Source organism: Podarcis raffonei, chromosome 5 (assembly GCF_027172205.1).
Source record: "Podarcis raffonei isolate rPodRaf1 chromosome 5, rPodRaf1.pri, whole genome shotgun sequence".
Lineage (NCBI taxonomy): Eukaryota > Metazoa > Chordata > Lepidosauria > Squamata > Lacertidae > Podarcis > Podarcis raffonei.
In genome coordinates, this window is record NC_070606.1 from 62616519 (window position 1) to 62635178 (window position 18660).

Below are 18660 nucleotides of genomic sequence, written 5' to 3' on the forward strand. Positions count from 1 at the left end.
TGTTTTATCAGTCAATGCAGGAAAATACAGTAGGAACTGAAACACATGCCAATTGCATCATAGAGCTGTTGCTCCTGAAAGCCTGGCTCGTATTTTTCAAATGAACACCAAGCTTACTTTATATTTTCTCACGCCACTCTTTATAACAATTCAGGATTCAGTGCCACAAGTGGAAGAAGAGTTAATAACATCCCTGATTCTGCCAGGAGCTTTTAGCTGTTCTCCCTCACCAGCCATGTGCCCCTTCTTAAAAAAAACAACCCTGCACTACATATGCTTTCTACAGTACCTTACCCGGTAACCAGAGACACATAGCACCTGGCTGGTACATAAAACAAGAGACTCTGCGAAAGTAGGACCTTCCAGTGAAGACAACAGCAAGGCTCCCAGAGATGGGAGACCAAAGGGCTATTTTAGCTGCCAAGGAAGGAGACTTGCCTATGCTGGAGCAGCTGCACATTGATGGTACTCTGGACCAGAACATCACTGACTGCTCGGGAGCAGGCCTGGTGCATCATGCGTCACGAGCAGGCAGGCTGGAGTGCCTCAAGTTCCTGGTACTGCAAGCAAAGCTTCCCGGGAATCAGAGAGCAAACAATGGTGCGACCCCAGCACACGATGCAGCAGCCATGGGCAACTTGGCTGAGCTGAAGTGGCTGATCAAAGATGGAGGCTACAGCATGCAGGTAAGGGGTCTGACAAACAGGGATCTAAACAGCGGGAGCAAGGTAGAACGCTGGTTGCAGCTAGACATATTTGCCATGAGTGGTATTCAATAAGTTTTCCTATTGGGCTCATTTAATTAAGGTAAGTTAGTGATGGCCATTAACGACAATAGGTCTACTCTGAGTAGGAGCAGCATTGAATACCACCCAGTGTTTTTACACAGGTTGCTGCTCTTAGATTAGACTTGGGTGGCAGAGAGTGCCGGCACCCCTTGTCTACAAATAACCCTTGCTGGACTACCAACAGCATTTAACTATTCTTGTCCAAGGGAGACGGTGTTTAGCAAGTCCTTCTTTGTGGTGGGTGTTGTGTTTAAAGTGGGCTTGTTCATTGCCAAAAGTCTGACGTGAATTAAGTATACGCTCTTCATGGAGACACTTATTATTATTATTATTATTATTATTATTATTATTATTATTAGGCTTACAGCATATAACGATACATAATAAAACATCAAAAATTAAAAACTTCCCAATACAGGGCAGTCATTGTATCTCCCGCAGGATATTTGTCTCTGAGTGCTGGATCACGAAGTGTTAATGGGAAAGGGCAAATTTTGACCCCATGGCAATGTCCCCCAAGTTCAGCTCTTTCCCTACTCCCACATGGAGAAAGCAAACAAGTGTGCTTGGGGACATCATTGGGGTGGAGCATTAACTTGCTCCCTGCCCCTCTTGCTCCAGCTATTTAAAATCAAGCTCCTTGTCTGTGTAGCCGACTTGATGAGTTTTGTTTCTCTGTAACAATGGATTTTTGGGAATTGGCTTTTTGAGAAACATAGTGTCCTGGGCTTCCACTGCAAGCTGCAGCATATGCTAGCAAAGGGTGCAAATGAAAGTATAACACTGCAATAACGGTCAGAAAATCTGGTGCTTGTATTTCTAGTAATAATTACTGCTTCCAGATGTCACCACATAGGAACACTGTATTAAAATCCCATTCACTCATCCAGGGAATGCATGGAGGGGGTCAGCACGGCTGTGCCTGAGGGCTGCCTACACTCATTCAGGTGAATGCATGCCATCAGTGCCACATCCTGTGGACATGGCCCCTCTCCCTCCTCCACTTGTTTAATGAACATGTGGACATAAATGAGTGAAAATAGAGGCAACGGCCAATTCATGTGCATCCGATTGCACATGCATGCATGGTGCCGAACCCGGAAGTGACCCAAAAATGTACCTGGAAGGGGTGGAACGCTTTATGCAGGCCACGCCAATGCGCACGGGAGTCCAGAACGTGACCCCTGCACAAAGTGAGCATTGCCTGTACCTTAAAATCATTCTGGGTTCCTGGATCTTTTGATAGGCCAGCTGAGGCAGTTTTTGTTGGGATATCCTGATGTCCTTCAGGATGAGGGCATACAACACAAGTACGAACGTATAAAGACATAGCCTGATTTAGCTGCTTTACTTATTTATCAAGATTTCTATCCCACTTTTCCTCCCAGGGGCTCAAAGTGGCAGCATACATGGTTTCCCATATTTTATCCTCACAACAATCCTGCGATGTAATTTAGGTCTGAGGTCTTAGTTGCTTGACTAAGTGGGGATTTGAACCCTGGTCTCACAGACCACAGACCAACACTCTAACCACTATGCTACATTGGCTCTTTAATGGTTCTGGCTAGAGGCAGGCTCACAAAAAGGCAACACACTGAAACAATCACCTCATTACTTGCTTTCTAGGGAGATGCTGGATTGAGAGTAGATGACGGAAGTCATGTTTCCTTTTGCCCCACCTATACCCCTCTATGGTTTTTTTAAAAAAACAAAAGACATGCATTTGTACAGTACTACAGTTGCCTTCTTCCATACAAACTATTTACATTGTTTCCAGGCCATATTCACACTAACACTTCCATTTTCCAAATCCTCAGTATACTTTAACTTCTGTTGTATTCTAATGAAATGGCTGATCGCGAGTGCAGCAGCTTGCTAATGGAGGAACGTAAGAAGCTGCCCAAACTGAAACAGATCAATATTGTCCACGCAGACTGGGAGTGATTCTTTCAGGCCAAGATTCTTTCTTGAGAATCAAGAGTGATTCTCAACTCTTCCCAGAGATGACAGGGATTGAACCTGGGACCTTTTGCATGTAAACCCTAGAAAGATGCAGGATCTCATCATCCTCCAAGTCCAACACACAGTGCATGGTCTTTGGGTCATGACGCACTATTGTTACTTATTACATTTATATAGTCCATCGGTAAATATTCCACCTCATTAAGTTTGCCAGTTGTAATTGTGACCCAGAGACCACTTGAAACAGCCTCCTCTGGGGGATGTTGAAAAAGGCCCACAAACCCATTTACCAAAGTGGTCATGAGATGGATGTTAAGGAGTGAGAGTGGGTGGGGAAGAGTTAACCACTACTCCTGAACTGTTTCTTCTCCTCTCCATAGGAGCAGGATGCTTCAGGGGCTTCTCCCCTCCACTTAGCTGCTCGCTTTGGACATCCAGAGGCCATTGAGTGGCTGGTCCAGGCAGGCTTTGACACTGCAATGAAGACAAGGGAAGGTGCCGTGCCAGCTCATTATGCAGCAGCTAAGGGTGATCTCACTTGCCTCAAACTGCTGGTTGCTGCAGACCACAGGTAGGTAAAAACACAGCATACTGATATTCAGTATACTGATACTGCAAGGCACTGTTTCCTCACTTGGAGCTGTCACTCAGGCCTGCACTATGCACATGCAATGCATGGGGACATTGTTTTCTGTGTTTGCCCCAGTGCAGCTACATTTACCACCTCTTTCTGCTGCATGCAATGATGTTCTCAAGACAGGACCCAGGGTCCCACTCAGAGGAGGGCTCCCAAGCACAGCAGGGCTAGATAGCCACATTTTGAAGTAATACTACACATAGTCATTTAAGGAACAAATGCACGCCAGTACAATCATTGACCAGAGTTGCTGTGCTACTGCCTGCCTGTGTGGTCTAGAGAACACACACTGTTGATATAAAAATTATTCAGTAAAATGAAATCAGTGTAGATGACCATGATGGCAACACACCCCTCCTAGGCCATTCATGTGGTCAGGGCTGATGGGAGGTATACTCCAACAACCTCTGGGAAGGGCACAAAACTGATGGAGAAAGTGCTCTGGGAGCTGGGTATGTTTTTGCACAACTTCTACAATTGCAACTGTGCTTTCTGGTGCTGTTATTGTGCTGTGATCATGGAAGATGCTGCGATCAGGGGAAATGCTTTCCAGGGCAGAGCATACTGGTGTACTTGCTCTTTGTGCTGGACTTTCTTCCTGCAACAGTACACTGGGACAGCTTGTATGGAGGAAAAAGCAGCTGACAGCAACCATTTTCAGAGTTCTGAGAGTACATAGCTAGGTTAGCCTAGCAGCGTAGAGTTTTCCTTAGTGTTTTGTTTCCATGCCACAGCATTTCCCAGATGCTCTATGTTTGTTTGTTGACAGGACAGAAGGCAGGCGCTTAAGATCTTTGCTGAAGCGGATTGTGTTTCCAAAGGCAGACGCCTCATAACCATCTGCCTGAGTGCATTTAATCTCTTCCCTCATCTACTACAGCCCAGCATCTTTTCCTCCCTCTCTCCCTCCATATATATATATTTTCTCATTTATTCTGCAAAGCCATGCAGAAGCTGTACAGTGCAAGAATGACAGATATGAAAGATTAGCAATGCAAGTTGTGGGAACATAGGGAGCTGTTATAAGGTGGTCCTTTTGACAGATTTTTGCATGGCATCTGTGTGTGCAAATTTAATATACTTAGATACAAATCTAGACATAATTACTACAACGTACATAGAAACACAATGCATCTCACTGTAGTGGGGAAGACCATGCTTTGTATGGTTCTTTATCTTGGACCAGGGAATATTCTCTCCTTGGTCAAGGACACATGGTCACCCTAGTCTTATATCAGGTCAGACTATTTGTCCATTTAGCCCAGTACTGTCTACTCTGACTGCTCTCTAGGATCTCAGGCAAGAGAGGTATTTCCCATCACTTGCTTCTACCTGAGCAACTTCACTAGAGATTCCAGAGTTTGACATGGGGACCTTATGGACTCAAGCAGGTGCCTTCTTCTCTTGCCTAAAGCATCCAGAATTCAAAGAAGTCTATCTGGGAGCTCTTTCCATTCCCTTCTTTCAGTGGGATGTGACCCCACTCAGAGAAACAGGTTCCGTCTGAGGGGCATCTGGTTCTTTGTGTTTATCTGCCACCTTTCCACAGTGAGCTGTGCCCAGTGCGGCCTACAGCAAACACCCACTTATTATCATATACAAAACATTGGTTGGTGAAGGTTGGGGGAGAAAACCGTTAACAAAATGTATCACTAAATTCAAAGAAGAGAAAGATCAACAATTCAGCAAACATAAAGTAAATTCAGTATTACAAAAGAAACGATCTACACTTAAATGCGTAAGTACAAAGCAATGTGTTCTTGTTATGCTTTAGGCTGTTGGTGCCCAGTCAATGTCTTTCTGATGTGCTTATCGTTTGGGTGGATTTTCCAATATATCTCTGATAGATATTCCCAAAGGGTCAGATTCCTAATTTCCAGAAGGCTGTTGCCCCCTAGAGCCCTCGTGTGTTGTTACAATTCCCTCAAGCTCATCTTTCACACAGAGCCCCCAAAGGCTTGTTATCTGTTAGTATCACTAGACTCCCTCAGCTGTTTACTCTGCTTCGTCTTGGGGAAACATGAAGAGCAAAAATGCTGGGAAAGACAGAGCTAAGGGAGAGGAAAATGTAGAACAACTCATCAAAGCACAGTTGAGGCAGGCTGTGGAGTGCACTAAAGCCATTGGGGTCAATATTTAAGATTGGCTTGTTTGCCCCAAAGGCTGAATACATTGTGAGAAACCTTTTTATACTCACTGTTAGGGATGGAGGAGAAATTAGATAGGCTAGTGTGTGTGTTAAAATGCATGTGTTAGTAAACATGACATACACAAATGCATGCTATTAGAGGAAATTGCTTTGCAAAAATGTGCAGATAGGCAAAATAGCATATAAAGATGTGTAGAAAAGGAGAAATGTGCCCTTGAATGCTGATGAATTTCCATGATGACTTTAAAGGAAAATAAATTCGCAAACTAGTGTAATATTTTTCAAGAAATGAATTTAAAATTGAAGTGGGGTGGGGAGGAGAAACTAAGAGAAACTGAAATTGACAGAGTCACCTATCTCTACTCTCTCTGTGTGTCTTTTCCCTTTTACAGTAGCAATATATAAGGCTAGGCCCTTAATTAGGCAGAGTGAGGCAACTACCTTAGGCAGTTTATTATAGGCATCATGAAAGAGCAATAGTTTGTTACTTATTTATTATTCTAGTATTTTTTTTTATTGCTAGGGAGGGGAGAGAGGCTTGTGGGATTTTCTACCTCAGGTGCAAGAATAACATGACAGGCCACGCACCTTGGTTTGTTGGTGGGGCATAGTTGATATTTGCTGCTGTGCCTCAGGCAGCAAAACGTCTTGGGCTGGCCCTGGTACTATGAAATATTGGCTACAGGAGACAGGTCAGAGGGAAGGAAGCTCACTGAGAGGTGATAGGAAGGCTGGCCTAGGCCATTATCACATGAAGGGCGTAGATCACTCTAAGCATTTACCACCTTATTGTTGTTGCTGTGGTGGAGAAAGTGGTGAGGAAGCATTTATAATGAAGCATTCTGGCCAAGAGCAATTGTCCTTTGCATTAACAGCTATTGAAGTAAGAGCCACTTTGAAATCCTGGGTGCAAAAATGCCTTAAGAGTCAACAGCACACCTCTAGTCCAAAGAAGCTTTTTAAATGAATGCAGCCAGCAATCCTATATCCCCCAGCCCTTATTCAGGAGGCAAGAGGAGAGTGATATAAAATAAACATGGTTGCCCTCTGCTGGTAATGGCAGTGACTGAAGTCCACTATAAAACCCCTAAAGTAATTATGTGAATTGATTCCAATCTGTTTCCTTCACTTCTTGCTTTTAAAGGGTTAAAATGGTTTTAGTAAAAAAAAAAGTTTATCTACATGAATCTGGAAACTGTTATTTAGTTATTACAATTTATCCCACTCCTTTTTCAAGAAGCACAGGGCAGCAGACGTGGTTGTCTCCTCTCTTCCCCAGACAACCTAATTTTATTTTCACAATAAACTTGTGAGGTAGGTTTGGTTTAGAAGGAATGACAGGCCCAAAGTCACCTGGTGAGTTTCATGGTAGAGTGGAGATATGAACCTGGGTCTCCCTATTCCAACATTAGCTGTTGCACTGCTCTAGTTCTTTATACACACGAGCGCTTTCACATTTAATTCAGTATGCATTTTTTGTGTGCGCCATTTCGCCCGAGATACTAAGTCCTCTTGATTAATCACAGGGTTCCAATTTGACAACAATGTATTTTGTTTGCATTTTTTTTTGTCCCAAACCTCTATTTCTGCATTATACTAAAGTTACATTTTTGCTGCTACCCCCACCGTGCTGCAGCTCCTTCTACTGTTATTTCTGTTATTGCTGCTGCCTCCACTTCCACTCCTTTATAACTTGTGTCATATTCCATATACTATACCTGATGCCAGGTACATTTCTCAGTGCTTTGGGGCTTTGTTGCATTTGGGAAGTTCTCTTTTTTAATAGAGCTTTTCAATTTTCCAATCCCCCATTTCCACCAGGTGCTCCCCTTTGCTTTCATGTTAGAGTATTTTCCCCAGTGTCCTCAACCAGTTATTTCCCCTGAAAAACGTCAAAATACAGGGAAAGTTCTGCCAGTGGCGTAGCGTGGGTTGTCAGCACCCGGGGCAAGGCAAGTAATTTGCACCCCCTAACCCGTGGATTTGCGGCCCCTAACCCTAACCCCCAGATGTTGCGCCCGGTGCAGTCGGCCCCCCTGCACCCCCCACGCTACGCCACTGAGTTCTGCTATAAGACATCTGGCTCCTCCAGCTCTGCCTTTCAAATACAGTGGTACCTCAGGTTACATACGCTTCAGGTTACATGCGCTTCAGGTTACAGACTCTGCTAACCCAGAAATAGTGTGTCAGGTTAGAACTTTGCTTCAGGATGAGAACAGAAATTGTGCTCCGGCAGCGCGGCAGCAGCAGGAGGCCCCATTAGCTAAAGTGGTGCTTCAGGTTAAGAACAGCTTCAGGTTAAGTACGGACCTCCGGAACGAATTAAGTACTTAACCCGAGGTACCACTGTACAGCCTTCAGCCTTGCTCTCAGATGCCCTCATCACCTGGGCTTTTGGCTTGTCACCTTTGACATGGCAGAGAATCTGTGCCTCTGACAGCTTCATGATATATATAAATTCCATGTGGGAATGTGCCTGTGTATATGCAAAAATACATTAAATAAGGAACTATGTAATTGTCACGCAGAGGCAATGAATTCCCAACCGCCATCCCTTCTAATATTGGCATAATTCCTCTCCTCCAACAGTTGCGTAAACAAGCAAACTCAGAGTGGAGCTACCCCGCTGTATCTTGCGTGCCAGGAGGGCCACCTGCACATCGTTCAGTTCCTGGTGAAGGACTGTGAGGCTGATGTGCACCTGAGAGCACATGATGGCATGACAGTGCTCCACGCAGCTGCCTGTAGTGGTCATTACGCTGTTGTCGTCTGGCTGGTAAACTTGTACTTTTATATTTAGGTAGCAAGCGTCATTTCTCAACAAGAATATGAATATGCTCCTCTGGATAACTGTGTCACTGAAGGCCCCTCCATAATTCCTTTTTATTGCACATTCATGATGTTTTCTGTTCATTATGTTATTGGGACAGTCACACACAATCCCACTTTTTTCCTTTTCTTTAAAAAAATATATTCATTGATACTTGTCCAAAGATATACAAAAATTCATACCCATTGTGAACTATCTTTTTATAATGAAATAATATAAAAAAAAACAGAGGCAGAAAGAGTATAAGAAAGAAAAGGAAGAGAGAGAGAGAGAAGAAAGATAAAAGACTTCTGATTCTCTGTCCTGCAGCTAAATATAGTATTCACTGATTAACGTCCAACCAGTCTGTCTTCCATAAACCAGTATTTTTTTCAATCTTCAAATCCAGATAAGCAAGAAACATTTACATTTTAGCAATGGGAGTATATTATTTGAATCAACCATGACATCATTTTGTCCACTATAGATTGTTCTGCAGTCATATGCCAGCCATGGAGCTCAATATTCCTTTTTTATCATTCATGTTCTTAAATGCTGCATTGTTAACTAATTTGATTGCCACTCATATCTTTAATAATCAGAAACTTCCAGAATACAGAGGTCTGTCACCAAAAGGTTTAATTGCCCTTGTATATCCTTCTGTATTTAATATAAAAGGTATGCAGTCTTAGTTTCATTAATTTCTAACACCCCTCATATCAGGCACAGTTCTGTGGTATGTATGGCATGCAGTGTATATAGAAAACAAATTGCAGAAATGGAGGGTGCTTCCACGCTATTTATCTGTTTGCAAATTCCCTCTGCTTTCTGTGCTAAAGTACCCAAGGCAGCTATAGAAATAGGTGAATGAAAAAACAACAGCTCATCTTAAAAAAAACCATTTGGCTTTGACTCCTATGTAACCCTCCTTTCCCCCCCTTCATGTAGGTGACCTTCACTGATCTCGGCCTCACAGCACAGGATGCAGAAGGAGCCACTGCACTCCATTTTGCTGCCAGAGAGGGACACACTGCAATTGTTGACAGACTCCTCCTTATGGGAGCTAACGTGGTGCTGGACCATTGGGGAGGAACCCCACTCCACGATGCAGCTGAGAATGGGCATCTTGAGGTATTTGGTGATACCATGTAGCGAGGGAAATGAGTATTGGATCAGAACAAAATTGATGGCACAGCCGTACTCATACGGTGTGTTCAGCCATGGTTGATCATGACGTGTGCATGCCATCACTCCCCTCTCCTATGTGGCTGACAGGAGGATTTGAAATAATAATAATAATAATAATAATAATAATAATAATAATAATAGTAAAAAGACCTGGAACTGCGTTCTGGTGCATTCCACCAGAAAAAAGCATTGCTTTCTCCGAACATTTACTCTCCCCCCCCCCCACCTGCCTCCCAGGAAACCATCCGTGTGGTTACTTAACAGATTCCAAGTAGCCCACACTTGGCTGTTTAAACAATCAGCTCATGCATCTTGTGTTTGTATCAATCCAGCATCCATAGTGTTTAACCAGTGTAAAGGAGGATTTTTTAAATGGAAGCACAAAATGAACAAATGATGGAGTTCAGTGGGAATGGATTTTTAAGCAATGTGAGCCTACCTTCTTCAATTGATGCAAAAAGTTTACCTTGAATAATTATTGATTTATTTGACTATTCTTTGACTTATGAACATTATTGTCCAGCTGTGACAGTTGCACTGGCAAAAAAATTGAAGAAAAAGCCCCCGTTGCATTCATGATTCCCTTACTTGCTATAAATTGGTTGTACTGATTAGGGTGATGGTGGTTGTTTTTTGCATTTATTTGCAGTGCTGTCAAACCCTGATCTCCCACCAAATAGATCCAGGCATCCATGACAGGGATGGTTACACTGCGCGAGACCTGGCAGAATACAATGGACACAGGCAGTGTGCATGTTACCTACAGGAAGCAGAGAAGCTGGTAATCTAAACATTATATTTTGATCATGTACAAGTCTTAGTGTTCATGTGAGTCACTGGAGACAGGGGCTTCTGTACTGTTTGCCCGGTGAGCTGGATATGTCACCACAAGGCAGAAGACCACCACACGAGAAAGGTAAATTATCCAGGCTTCCATAATATTATGTATCCCTTGTTAAAAATCAAAGCAGAAACCTTCTCAAAACATTACTCTAAAAAAAATGAGCAGTGTGAACATTTTTAGCTCATGGTCATTGAAAGCTGACTTCCATGAGTCATTAACATGCAGCAGGTCAGTGGACAAGCCAGGGCAGATGTTCCTGATGTTCTAGCTTGCTAGGAGCAAGAGAGTTTGTTTCTTTTCTTTGTTGCCTGGTGCAGTGTTCCGGTCCACTTGTTGAGTGGTGTTCTGAGCTACAAGCACTCATTGAAGCAGGTGGGGAGTGGAGGGGTGGGGAAATGGAGTATCCTGAATGAAGGTATAGCTGGTCGGCTGGCTGGAACACTGAGCAGGAGCAGTGTTGCTATGTAATTTTGCATAGCAGGCTCTGCATGTTAGATATATTAGTCACTGGGTGACTAATTAGTCACTGAGCTTGTCCCCTCTGAATCCTTAGATCTGTTTGCCTCATACCCATTTAATCCACATAAATTTATCACCTTATCTCACCAATCGCCATGTGCCAGACAAATATTAGGAAGTTATGTCATTGGGCTTCCACAATCTCCGCTCTGAAACAAGTGGTTGGCTCTCTTCTGCAGCCCTGATGGAATTCATTCTGTGCTCCTCTTGCCTTTGCAGCTATTTTTGGCATGCTGTTGAGCAGAGTGGAAAATTTCCACCTATTTATGTCCCTAGCACGGGGCAACAAGTGGGCAAGCATGTTGAAGAGCCTCCTGGATTCCTCTGCCAGTGTGAGGACATGGATACTAGACAGCAATTAGCCAGCAACTGATGGTGAGATAAGAAGGGTCTGAAGGAGGAGCTCAGAGGCTGCTGAGTGAGAGCCTTCAGTAGGGCAGCGGCAAGTTTCCACGGCTGAGGCTCTTCAGCAGCAAGAGAGAAGCACCATGGGGCATCGGAATGGCACTGTGGCTAACTTGAGAAGCTGGCTCTGAAATCCTAATCAAGCTCTTAGGTTTCACTGAACAAAGCATAGTAAATCCTTGCCACAGCCCGAGATTTGGAATGGGAACTTTTGAAACCAGAACCTCTTCCCATCACTCAGTTCCCATTAAAATATTAATGGGGGGAAAAAATCTCTCCAGAACACTCTTTGGCAATGACTAATTAACACAGTGCTGATGCCCACATGTGGATTGGGGTTCTGGAGACACCAGGGTCTGTGGACCTCTCTTGCTCAAGCCTTATGGACTGAGGGAGGGTTCAAGACTAAAACAACTTCAGTCACGGATGCGATTTTTAAGCGTGTCAAATCTTTGCATCATCACCGACTGTTCTTCCGGAGGGAGGGCTCTGAACGAATCAGTAAGTTCCCTTTCATCAAGGGTAGTCTGCAGGTTTCCGTCCTCATATAGGGCTGTTTGAGAGGGTATCGAGATTGGTCAAGAATGGCACACTGCAGAATCATCGCAGTGGGGCCTGACAGTATTTTGAAGTAAGGCAGAGTCTCTTGTCCTAATGTCCTCACCGCCAGGGCACCTATTTAGAAGGGGTTTGATCTTGCTATCTGCAAAAACCCTTGTTGCTACGATATCGGCCATGGACAAAAGCGTTTTCCGCCTAACAATAATAGATGGTATCTTTTCAGAGTGGAACGCAAGTATCACCTTCAAGAAGTTGGTCTGTCGGAACAGGGGCATCACCGCATATAGGTCAATCTGGTGTTTCTTAATTTTTAAAAGTTTGCTTAAACAGTCTTTAGCCCCTTCTAGCGATGACCATCTTCCTATTTCCGACCTGACAGAAAGGCAACTTTTCTTGGGTTGCAGAGTTAATATCTGATTATTCAATTGGGAATTTAAGATATGTTTAATTTTAGTCTCCTTTCTTTTATCTGAATTGGGGTGAGGCAATAAGTTTTTGACCTCACAAACTGAAGATTGTGTTGTTGATTCAAGTTTTTCGACTTTCAGCAGGATATTGGATAATTGTGAAGATACCTCATCCAGCCTTTTAAAGATACAGTGAAGGGTCTTAATTACTAAGTGTAACTGCTCACAACTGGGGAACTCCCCCATATCAGATGTTAAACCATCATCCTGTGTTGAGAGTTTTTCTTTCGTATTCTCCTTTACAGACTTTACTTTTGAAAAATTTTGAGTCGTCAGAGTTGGAGTAGCTTCTAAATCAATTAGAGGTAGGAAGCGATTTTGGGTTTCCACCGCAAAGCAATGCTCCGCATTGTCACTCCCTCTTCTATTCCAGTGTGGCACCAACCTTGATAGTTTTGGTTTAGGGGATGATAGGGGCTCGTCAAAGTCTCTCAAGCGTTTGTTCTGACCCATACTTTCCTCAGGCCAAGGATTATACGATTCTTAAAATAACATAACATTTAACACACAAATAAGATAGTTAAGACCACCAGAAGATGGCACCGTGGGTGAAAGCTCCTTGGATGGATAATAATAGTGAAGTTTTCCTCTCCACTGCGGTAAAATCCACTTACAACATCAGTCTTTCGTGGACACCTTGGACCCAATTTGCAGAAGCTTTTCACAAGGGGAAGTATTGAAATGTGACAGCCTCAAGATGTCTAGGGGGTAGGGTGCCAAATGTCCTGGCTCCACTGGCCTCTCTCAACCCTCTATGACAGCAGCCTGGGCACAAACGATGACTTATCCAGGATTTAAACACCACACAGCGTCTTCCTCTTAAGCCCTCTCTCCAATTAGGATAATGGCGTTCTCTTCTCTTTTAGCAGCCGAGGCCGGCCCGCTGATAAGAGAGAAACAAGGAGCAGTCTGCAGCAATCTGGAGCAGGGCCAAATCTCTCAGAAAGTTGCCATAGCATGTAGCTGCAGCAATTATAAAAAGCTTCAAAGACTGACTGGGTCAGTTAAGATAAAATATAAAGGATTAAAAGAAGATTAAAAGAAATCCAAAGCGTCTTACCTCGGCGCCATGTTCCCTCCCTCTCTCTCGGAGTACGACCTCAGTCACGGATGAGCACAGCCAGTTCTGTTCATGCTGTAATTCATAGGCGACGACTCTCAGAGGCCTCGGGGGGCCCCATGTATTTTTTGAGGAGGCCCGGCTTCTCATGTTTGGAGGAGCCCCTTTGTTCCTCCTTTTGCACAAGCCATGACTAAGCCAGGAAGTCCCAAACTAACCATAGTTTCTTATTGTCCAGGAAACAATGTTTAGCAGCTCTGGAACATAAGATTCTGCTTTGTTCCAAAGCAGGTAAACCATAGTTTGTATAAAATGGAAATATATGGTTCATTACACATTTCCTCATTTAATTGCAAGCAGAGAATGAAGGCTCAGGCAAGAGACTTGTGCATCTCTTGGGTTAATAAACTAAGATATCATCATTGAAATACTGTTGCTAAATGTGCTAAATGTAAATATAGGTATGGAAGTACTTTCAAATTTCAATCTTCTCCATTTCTAGATTTTCCAATCTTAGTTCAATTCTCCACACTTCTGGATTTTTCTATGTTGTTTCTACTACAGTGGTACCTCGGTTTAAGAACAGTCCTGTTTACAAACGATTCAGTTTACGAACTCTGCAAAACTGGAAATAGTATCCTGGTTTGTGAACTTTACCTTGGTCTAAGAACCAAGGAGTGCCTGGCGTGCTCTGGTCCATGGGGTCACGAAGAGTCGGACATGACTAAACGACTAAACAACAACAAAGAACGGAATCTGAACAGTGGAAGGGCACTTGCGGCAGGAGGGAAAATGCGCCTTGGTTTAAGACCGTTTCGGTTTAAGAACGGACTTCCGGAACAGATTAAGTTCGTAAACCGAGGTACCACTGTAATATATTCATTTTCAATGCACGTGTTTTCTGAAAATAGACATTTTTCTAAACATTGGTTGGAGGACTATATCACAAAATTTGGATAATTGTGAATTTTGAAGGATGGCTGTGTTTCTGTTCTCATATTGTTTCAGAAAATGAGAATCTGATAAATTTGATTTCAAATATGAACTGAACCATATTTCTCCTCCATCCCTTATGTGCACATAGCCAAAGTCGCATAATGCATAGAGTGTGTTAGGATGAAATCAACTTTATTTCCCAACCAGCTGTGAGCATAAGATGGTGCCTGGCTAAGAGGCTGTTGGCTTTTTATGTAGTAGACATTTGCTGGTGTTCTGTTCTCTGCCTGTAATTAGCACTACTGTACATAGTTGCCTATGCTGAGAGAGGCTTTGTTCACTAACATCCTTGGTTAGAATTACATGTCCTTCTCAGCACCTTTGACACACATACTTTGATCCAATTTCCTCCTTGCAAGCACAACCTTTGTTCCTTCATGGGCCCGTTACTTCTTGCATTTGTGCAATGTCTTACAGTAAATGTTAGGGGAAACCTTTTGGGAGGAAGCTGCAAGAGGAGCGAAATGTGCCAGAACACCTCCTTCTGGAGAAGCCATCTTTCTCAGCCATGCTCAGAGCTGGAAGGTTAACCCAAAGCACGCTCTTTATCAAATGGCCATCAAATTGTTACTGTTTTAATTTATTTTTTATAATATTTTTATTAAAGAATTTTTATAACCACAAAAACATAACAATACAATACAATAAACACAGCAAATACACAAACAAACAAAAACAAAAACAAGTACAATTTCATATCTTAATTTCTTATACCTTTCTTCTCCGACTTCCTCATGCCTCCCTTTTCTGTATTCCAATTTCTAATCAATTATTCAGCAAATCTTCCCTTATTTTAATTTAATTTAATCTTCCTTATTCTCCTTGTCTTAACCATTACTAATAGTAACCATTTATTTTCTAGTCCAACATCATTCTAACTTTCATTAATTTTGTAATATTTCTTTAAATAGTCCTTAAATTTTTTCCATTCTTCTTCCGCTGCTTCTCTTCCCTGGTTTCGGATTCTGCTCGTCATTTCTGCCAGGCCCATGTAGTCAATCACCTTCATCTGCCATTCTTCCAGAGTGGGTAGTTCTTGTGTCTTCCAGTACTTCGCAATGAGTATTCTTGCTGCTGTTGTAGCATACATAAAAAAAGTTATATCCGTCTTTAACACCCCTTGGCCGACAATACCCAAGAGAAAGGCCTCTGGTTTCTTAGGGAAGGTATATTTGAATACCTTTTTCAGTTCATTATAGATCATTTCCCAGAATGCCTTAATCTTCGGGCACGTCCACCAGAGGTGAAAGAATGTGCCTTCCTTTTCCTTACATTTCCAACATTTATTGTCAGGCAAATGGTAAATCTTTGCAAGCTTGACTGGGGTTATGTACCACCTATAGATCATTTTCATAATATTTTCTCTTAAGGCATTACATGCCGTAAATTTCATCCCGGTGGTCCACAACTTCTCCCAGTCAGCAAACAAAATGTTATGACCAATGTCCTGAGCCCATTTAATCATACTTGATTTAACCGTTTCATCTTGTGTATTCCATTTCAGCAGCAAATTATACATTTTTGACAAATTTCTAGTGCTGGATTCTAACAATTCAGTCTCCAATTTTGATTTTTCCACCTGGAAGCCAATTTTACTGTCCATTTTCAAACACTTCATTTATTTGATGATAGTGCAACCAATCTCTCACTTTCCCTTTTAGTTTCTCAAAACTCTGCAATCTCAGTCTGTCCCCTTCCTTTTCCAGAATTTCCCAATATCTTGGCCATTTAGACTCCATATTTAACTTTTTAACTGCCTTAGCTTCCATTGGCGACAGCCACCTTGGGGTTTTGTTTTCCAACAAATCTTTATATCTAGTCCAGACATTTAGTAGTGCTTTTCTGACAATATGATTTTTAAAACCTTTGTGTGCTTTAACCTTGTCATACCACAAATATGCATGCCACCCAAAAATATTATTAAAACCTTCTAAATCCAAGATATCTGTATTTTCAAGAAGTAGCCAATCTCTTAGCCAGCAGAAAGCTGCCGCTTCATAGTACAGTTTAAAGTCTGGCAGGGCAAATCCCCCTCTTTCCTTTGAATCCGTTAGTATCTTAAATTTAATTCTGGGCTTCTTGCCCTGCCAGACAAATTTAGATATATCTTTTTGCCACTTCTTGAAACAATCCGTCTTATCCATTATTTGTAATGCTTGGAACAAAAACAACATTCTTGGCAATACATTCATTTTTATAACTGCAATTCGACCTAACAAGGAAAGCTTCAAATTTGACCAAATCTCCAAATCTTTTTTCACTTCTGTCCAAGTTTTTTCATAATTATCTTTAAATAAATTCACATTCTTAGCTGTCATATTTATTCCCAAATATTTCACTTTTTTAACCACCGTCAACCCTGTCTCATTCTGAAATCTTTCTTTTTCAAACTGTGTTAGATTTTTCTCCAATACCTTAGTCTTTAACTTATTCAATTTAAATCCTGCCACTTGACCAAACTCTTGAATTATTTCCAAAACTCTTTTTGTGCTAGCTTCTGGCTCTTGTAATGTAAGTACCAGGTCATCTGCAAATGCTCTCAATTTATATTGTTTAGCTCCGACCTGAACCCCTTTAACCAACTGGTCCTTCCTAATCATATTTAGCAAAACCTCCAGGACCGATATAAAGAGTAGTGGGGAGATATGTTACTGTTTTAATTTAGTGTTAATGTGACATTTTGCATTTTTACATTCCCCAAGAGTTTGAGATGGGCTTAACACTAGCAGTAAAATCGGATTAATAGATCAAATGTTTAAGAAACGGAGAGAAGCATTATTTTGGAGTAACACTTGAAAACTTCATCCACTTGAAAACTGCTAGCTGGATGGGGGCAGTAATTATCTCCCTGAACTCTGCGAATAGCACTGAGTTCATTAGTCTCATAGTTCATTATTTTATTCTAGCCCCATACTTAAATTACACTTTTGTAATCTATCACTGCCAATCCATTATATCCATATATAATGTATGGAGGCTGATCTGATGAGAGAAGTTATTCATGTAAAGACCATACCACACAGGACATGGGCATTCCATGGTCAGATCTCTCAACTTAAAAAAAAAAGTCATTGAGAGGGCTCCCATTTTGAACCAAGCGATGATGATGAAGAAGAAGGGAAGTTTAGCCCCTTTCTGTCTCTGCTATTCTTCTGAAATAACTACTCTGAACCTGCCATTAGCTCTGCAGCTTTTAAAAAAACAGGCATGATATAAGTGCTCCTCTCACCCAACTGCACAGTTTATAGCAGCTTCGGGCTGGGGGGTAGCAACGTAAATGTACAAAATAGCATGAGGGGAAAGAAAAATCAAATACTCTCTCCACAGTGCTGCTGCTGTGATCAAAATTGCAGTGCTGTGTGACTCCTTTAAGGTTTATTTGCCTTTTTAACAAAAGTCATCACATGATTTATCTTAAGGCTTTGCAGAGGAATATGGGAGAATTCAGGAACTCATTTTCCTCAGGATGCCTGCGGAAACTGGAACAATTCAGGCAACCTCTGGGCCTAAATATTTTCTTGACCCTGCTGACCTCTAGGGCTGGCTACCAACAGACAGAGGGGTTCTCTCTCTCTCTCTCTCTCTCTCTCTCTCTCTCTCTCTCTCTCTCTCTCTCTGTGTGTGTGCGCGCGCGCATTGGCTCCACTAAACCCAGCTGAGCACTCTCTTTCCATACAAAACTTACTCATTTTAGAAAATGAATGGAAAAGGAAGAAGGGCGCAGGCAGTTCAGTCTCCTGGTTACAGCTAAAGGTTCTAGACCCCTTGGGCTGCTTTGCCAGTTGCCACCTGATGCCCAGCATTCAAATATTAATGCAATGCTAATTGTGACTCCCTGACCTCCACCCTTTCTCCTGCTGGCATTTGCCACACAATGCAGTTTCTGTCTGCCTCTAGACCGAGTGGGTTCTCCAGTTTCTCCTCCTTTTAAGAGTAGTTATTAATATTCCCTGGTTTGTTATGAAATTCTGATCTCCCTAAGGGCTGGATCTAATCTGAGCAGCGTTTGTTCATCTTTTCCCTTCCGTTCCAAATGGACCCCACAAAGGACAGGAGGTGAATAACTGGTATGTACATCTTTGGAGCAGTTCCATAAATTTCTGCCTGTCATTTCTGCCTGGTGGATAATATGGGGGCCCCCTGGTGGCAGAGAAGAATTCAGGGCAGTGTGACCAGTTATGCCACACTGGGCTGCAGGGCATCACAACTATGACTTAGTGAATTCAGAAGAGCGGAAGGGGGGCATGCCAGATTTTGGGCTCACACAGGGCACAG

The 18660-nt window shown here is 42.4% G+C and overlaps 1 protein-coding gene across 1 annotated transcript in view; it reads left to right on the forward strand.

Annotated features, from left to right (window-relative positions):
• ESPNL (espin like) overlaps window positions 1-18660 on the forward strand; it is a 29934-nt gene that overhangs the window by 4089 nt on the left and 7185 nt on the right. The window contains exons 2-6 of the mRNA XM_053389695.1: window positions 12-686; window positions 3131-3321; window positions 8126-8312; window positions 9294-9476; window positions 10183-10314. Coding sequence (XP_053245670.1) covers window positions 393-686; window positions 3131-3321; window positions 8126-8312; window positions 9294-9476; window positions 10183-10314 — 987 coding nt within the window. The 5' untranslated portion in view covers window positions 12-392. The remainder of the gene's footprint in view (window positions 1-11; window positions 687-3130; window positions 3322-8125; window positions 8313-9293; window positions 9477-10182; window positions 10315-18660) is intronic.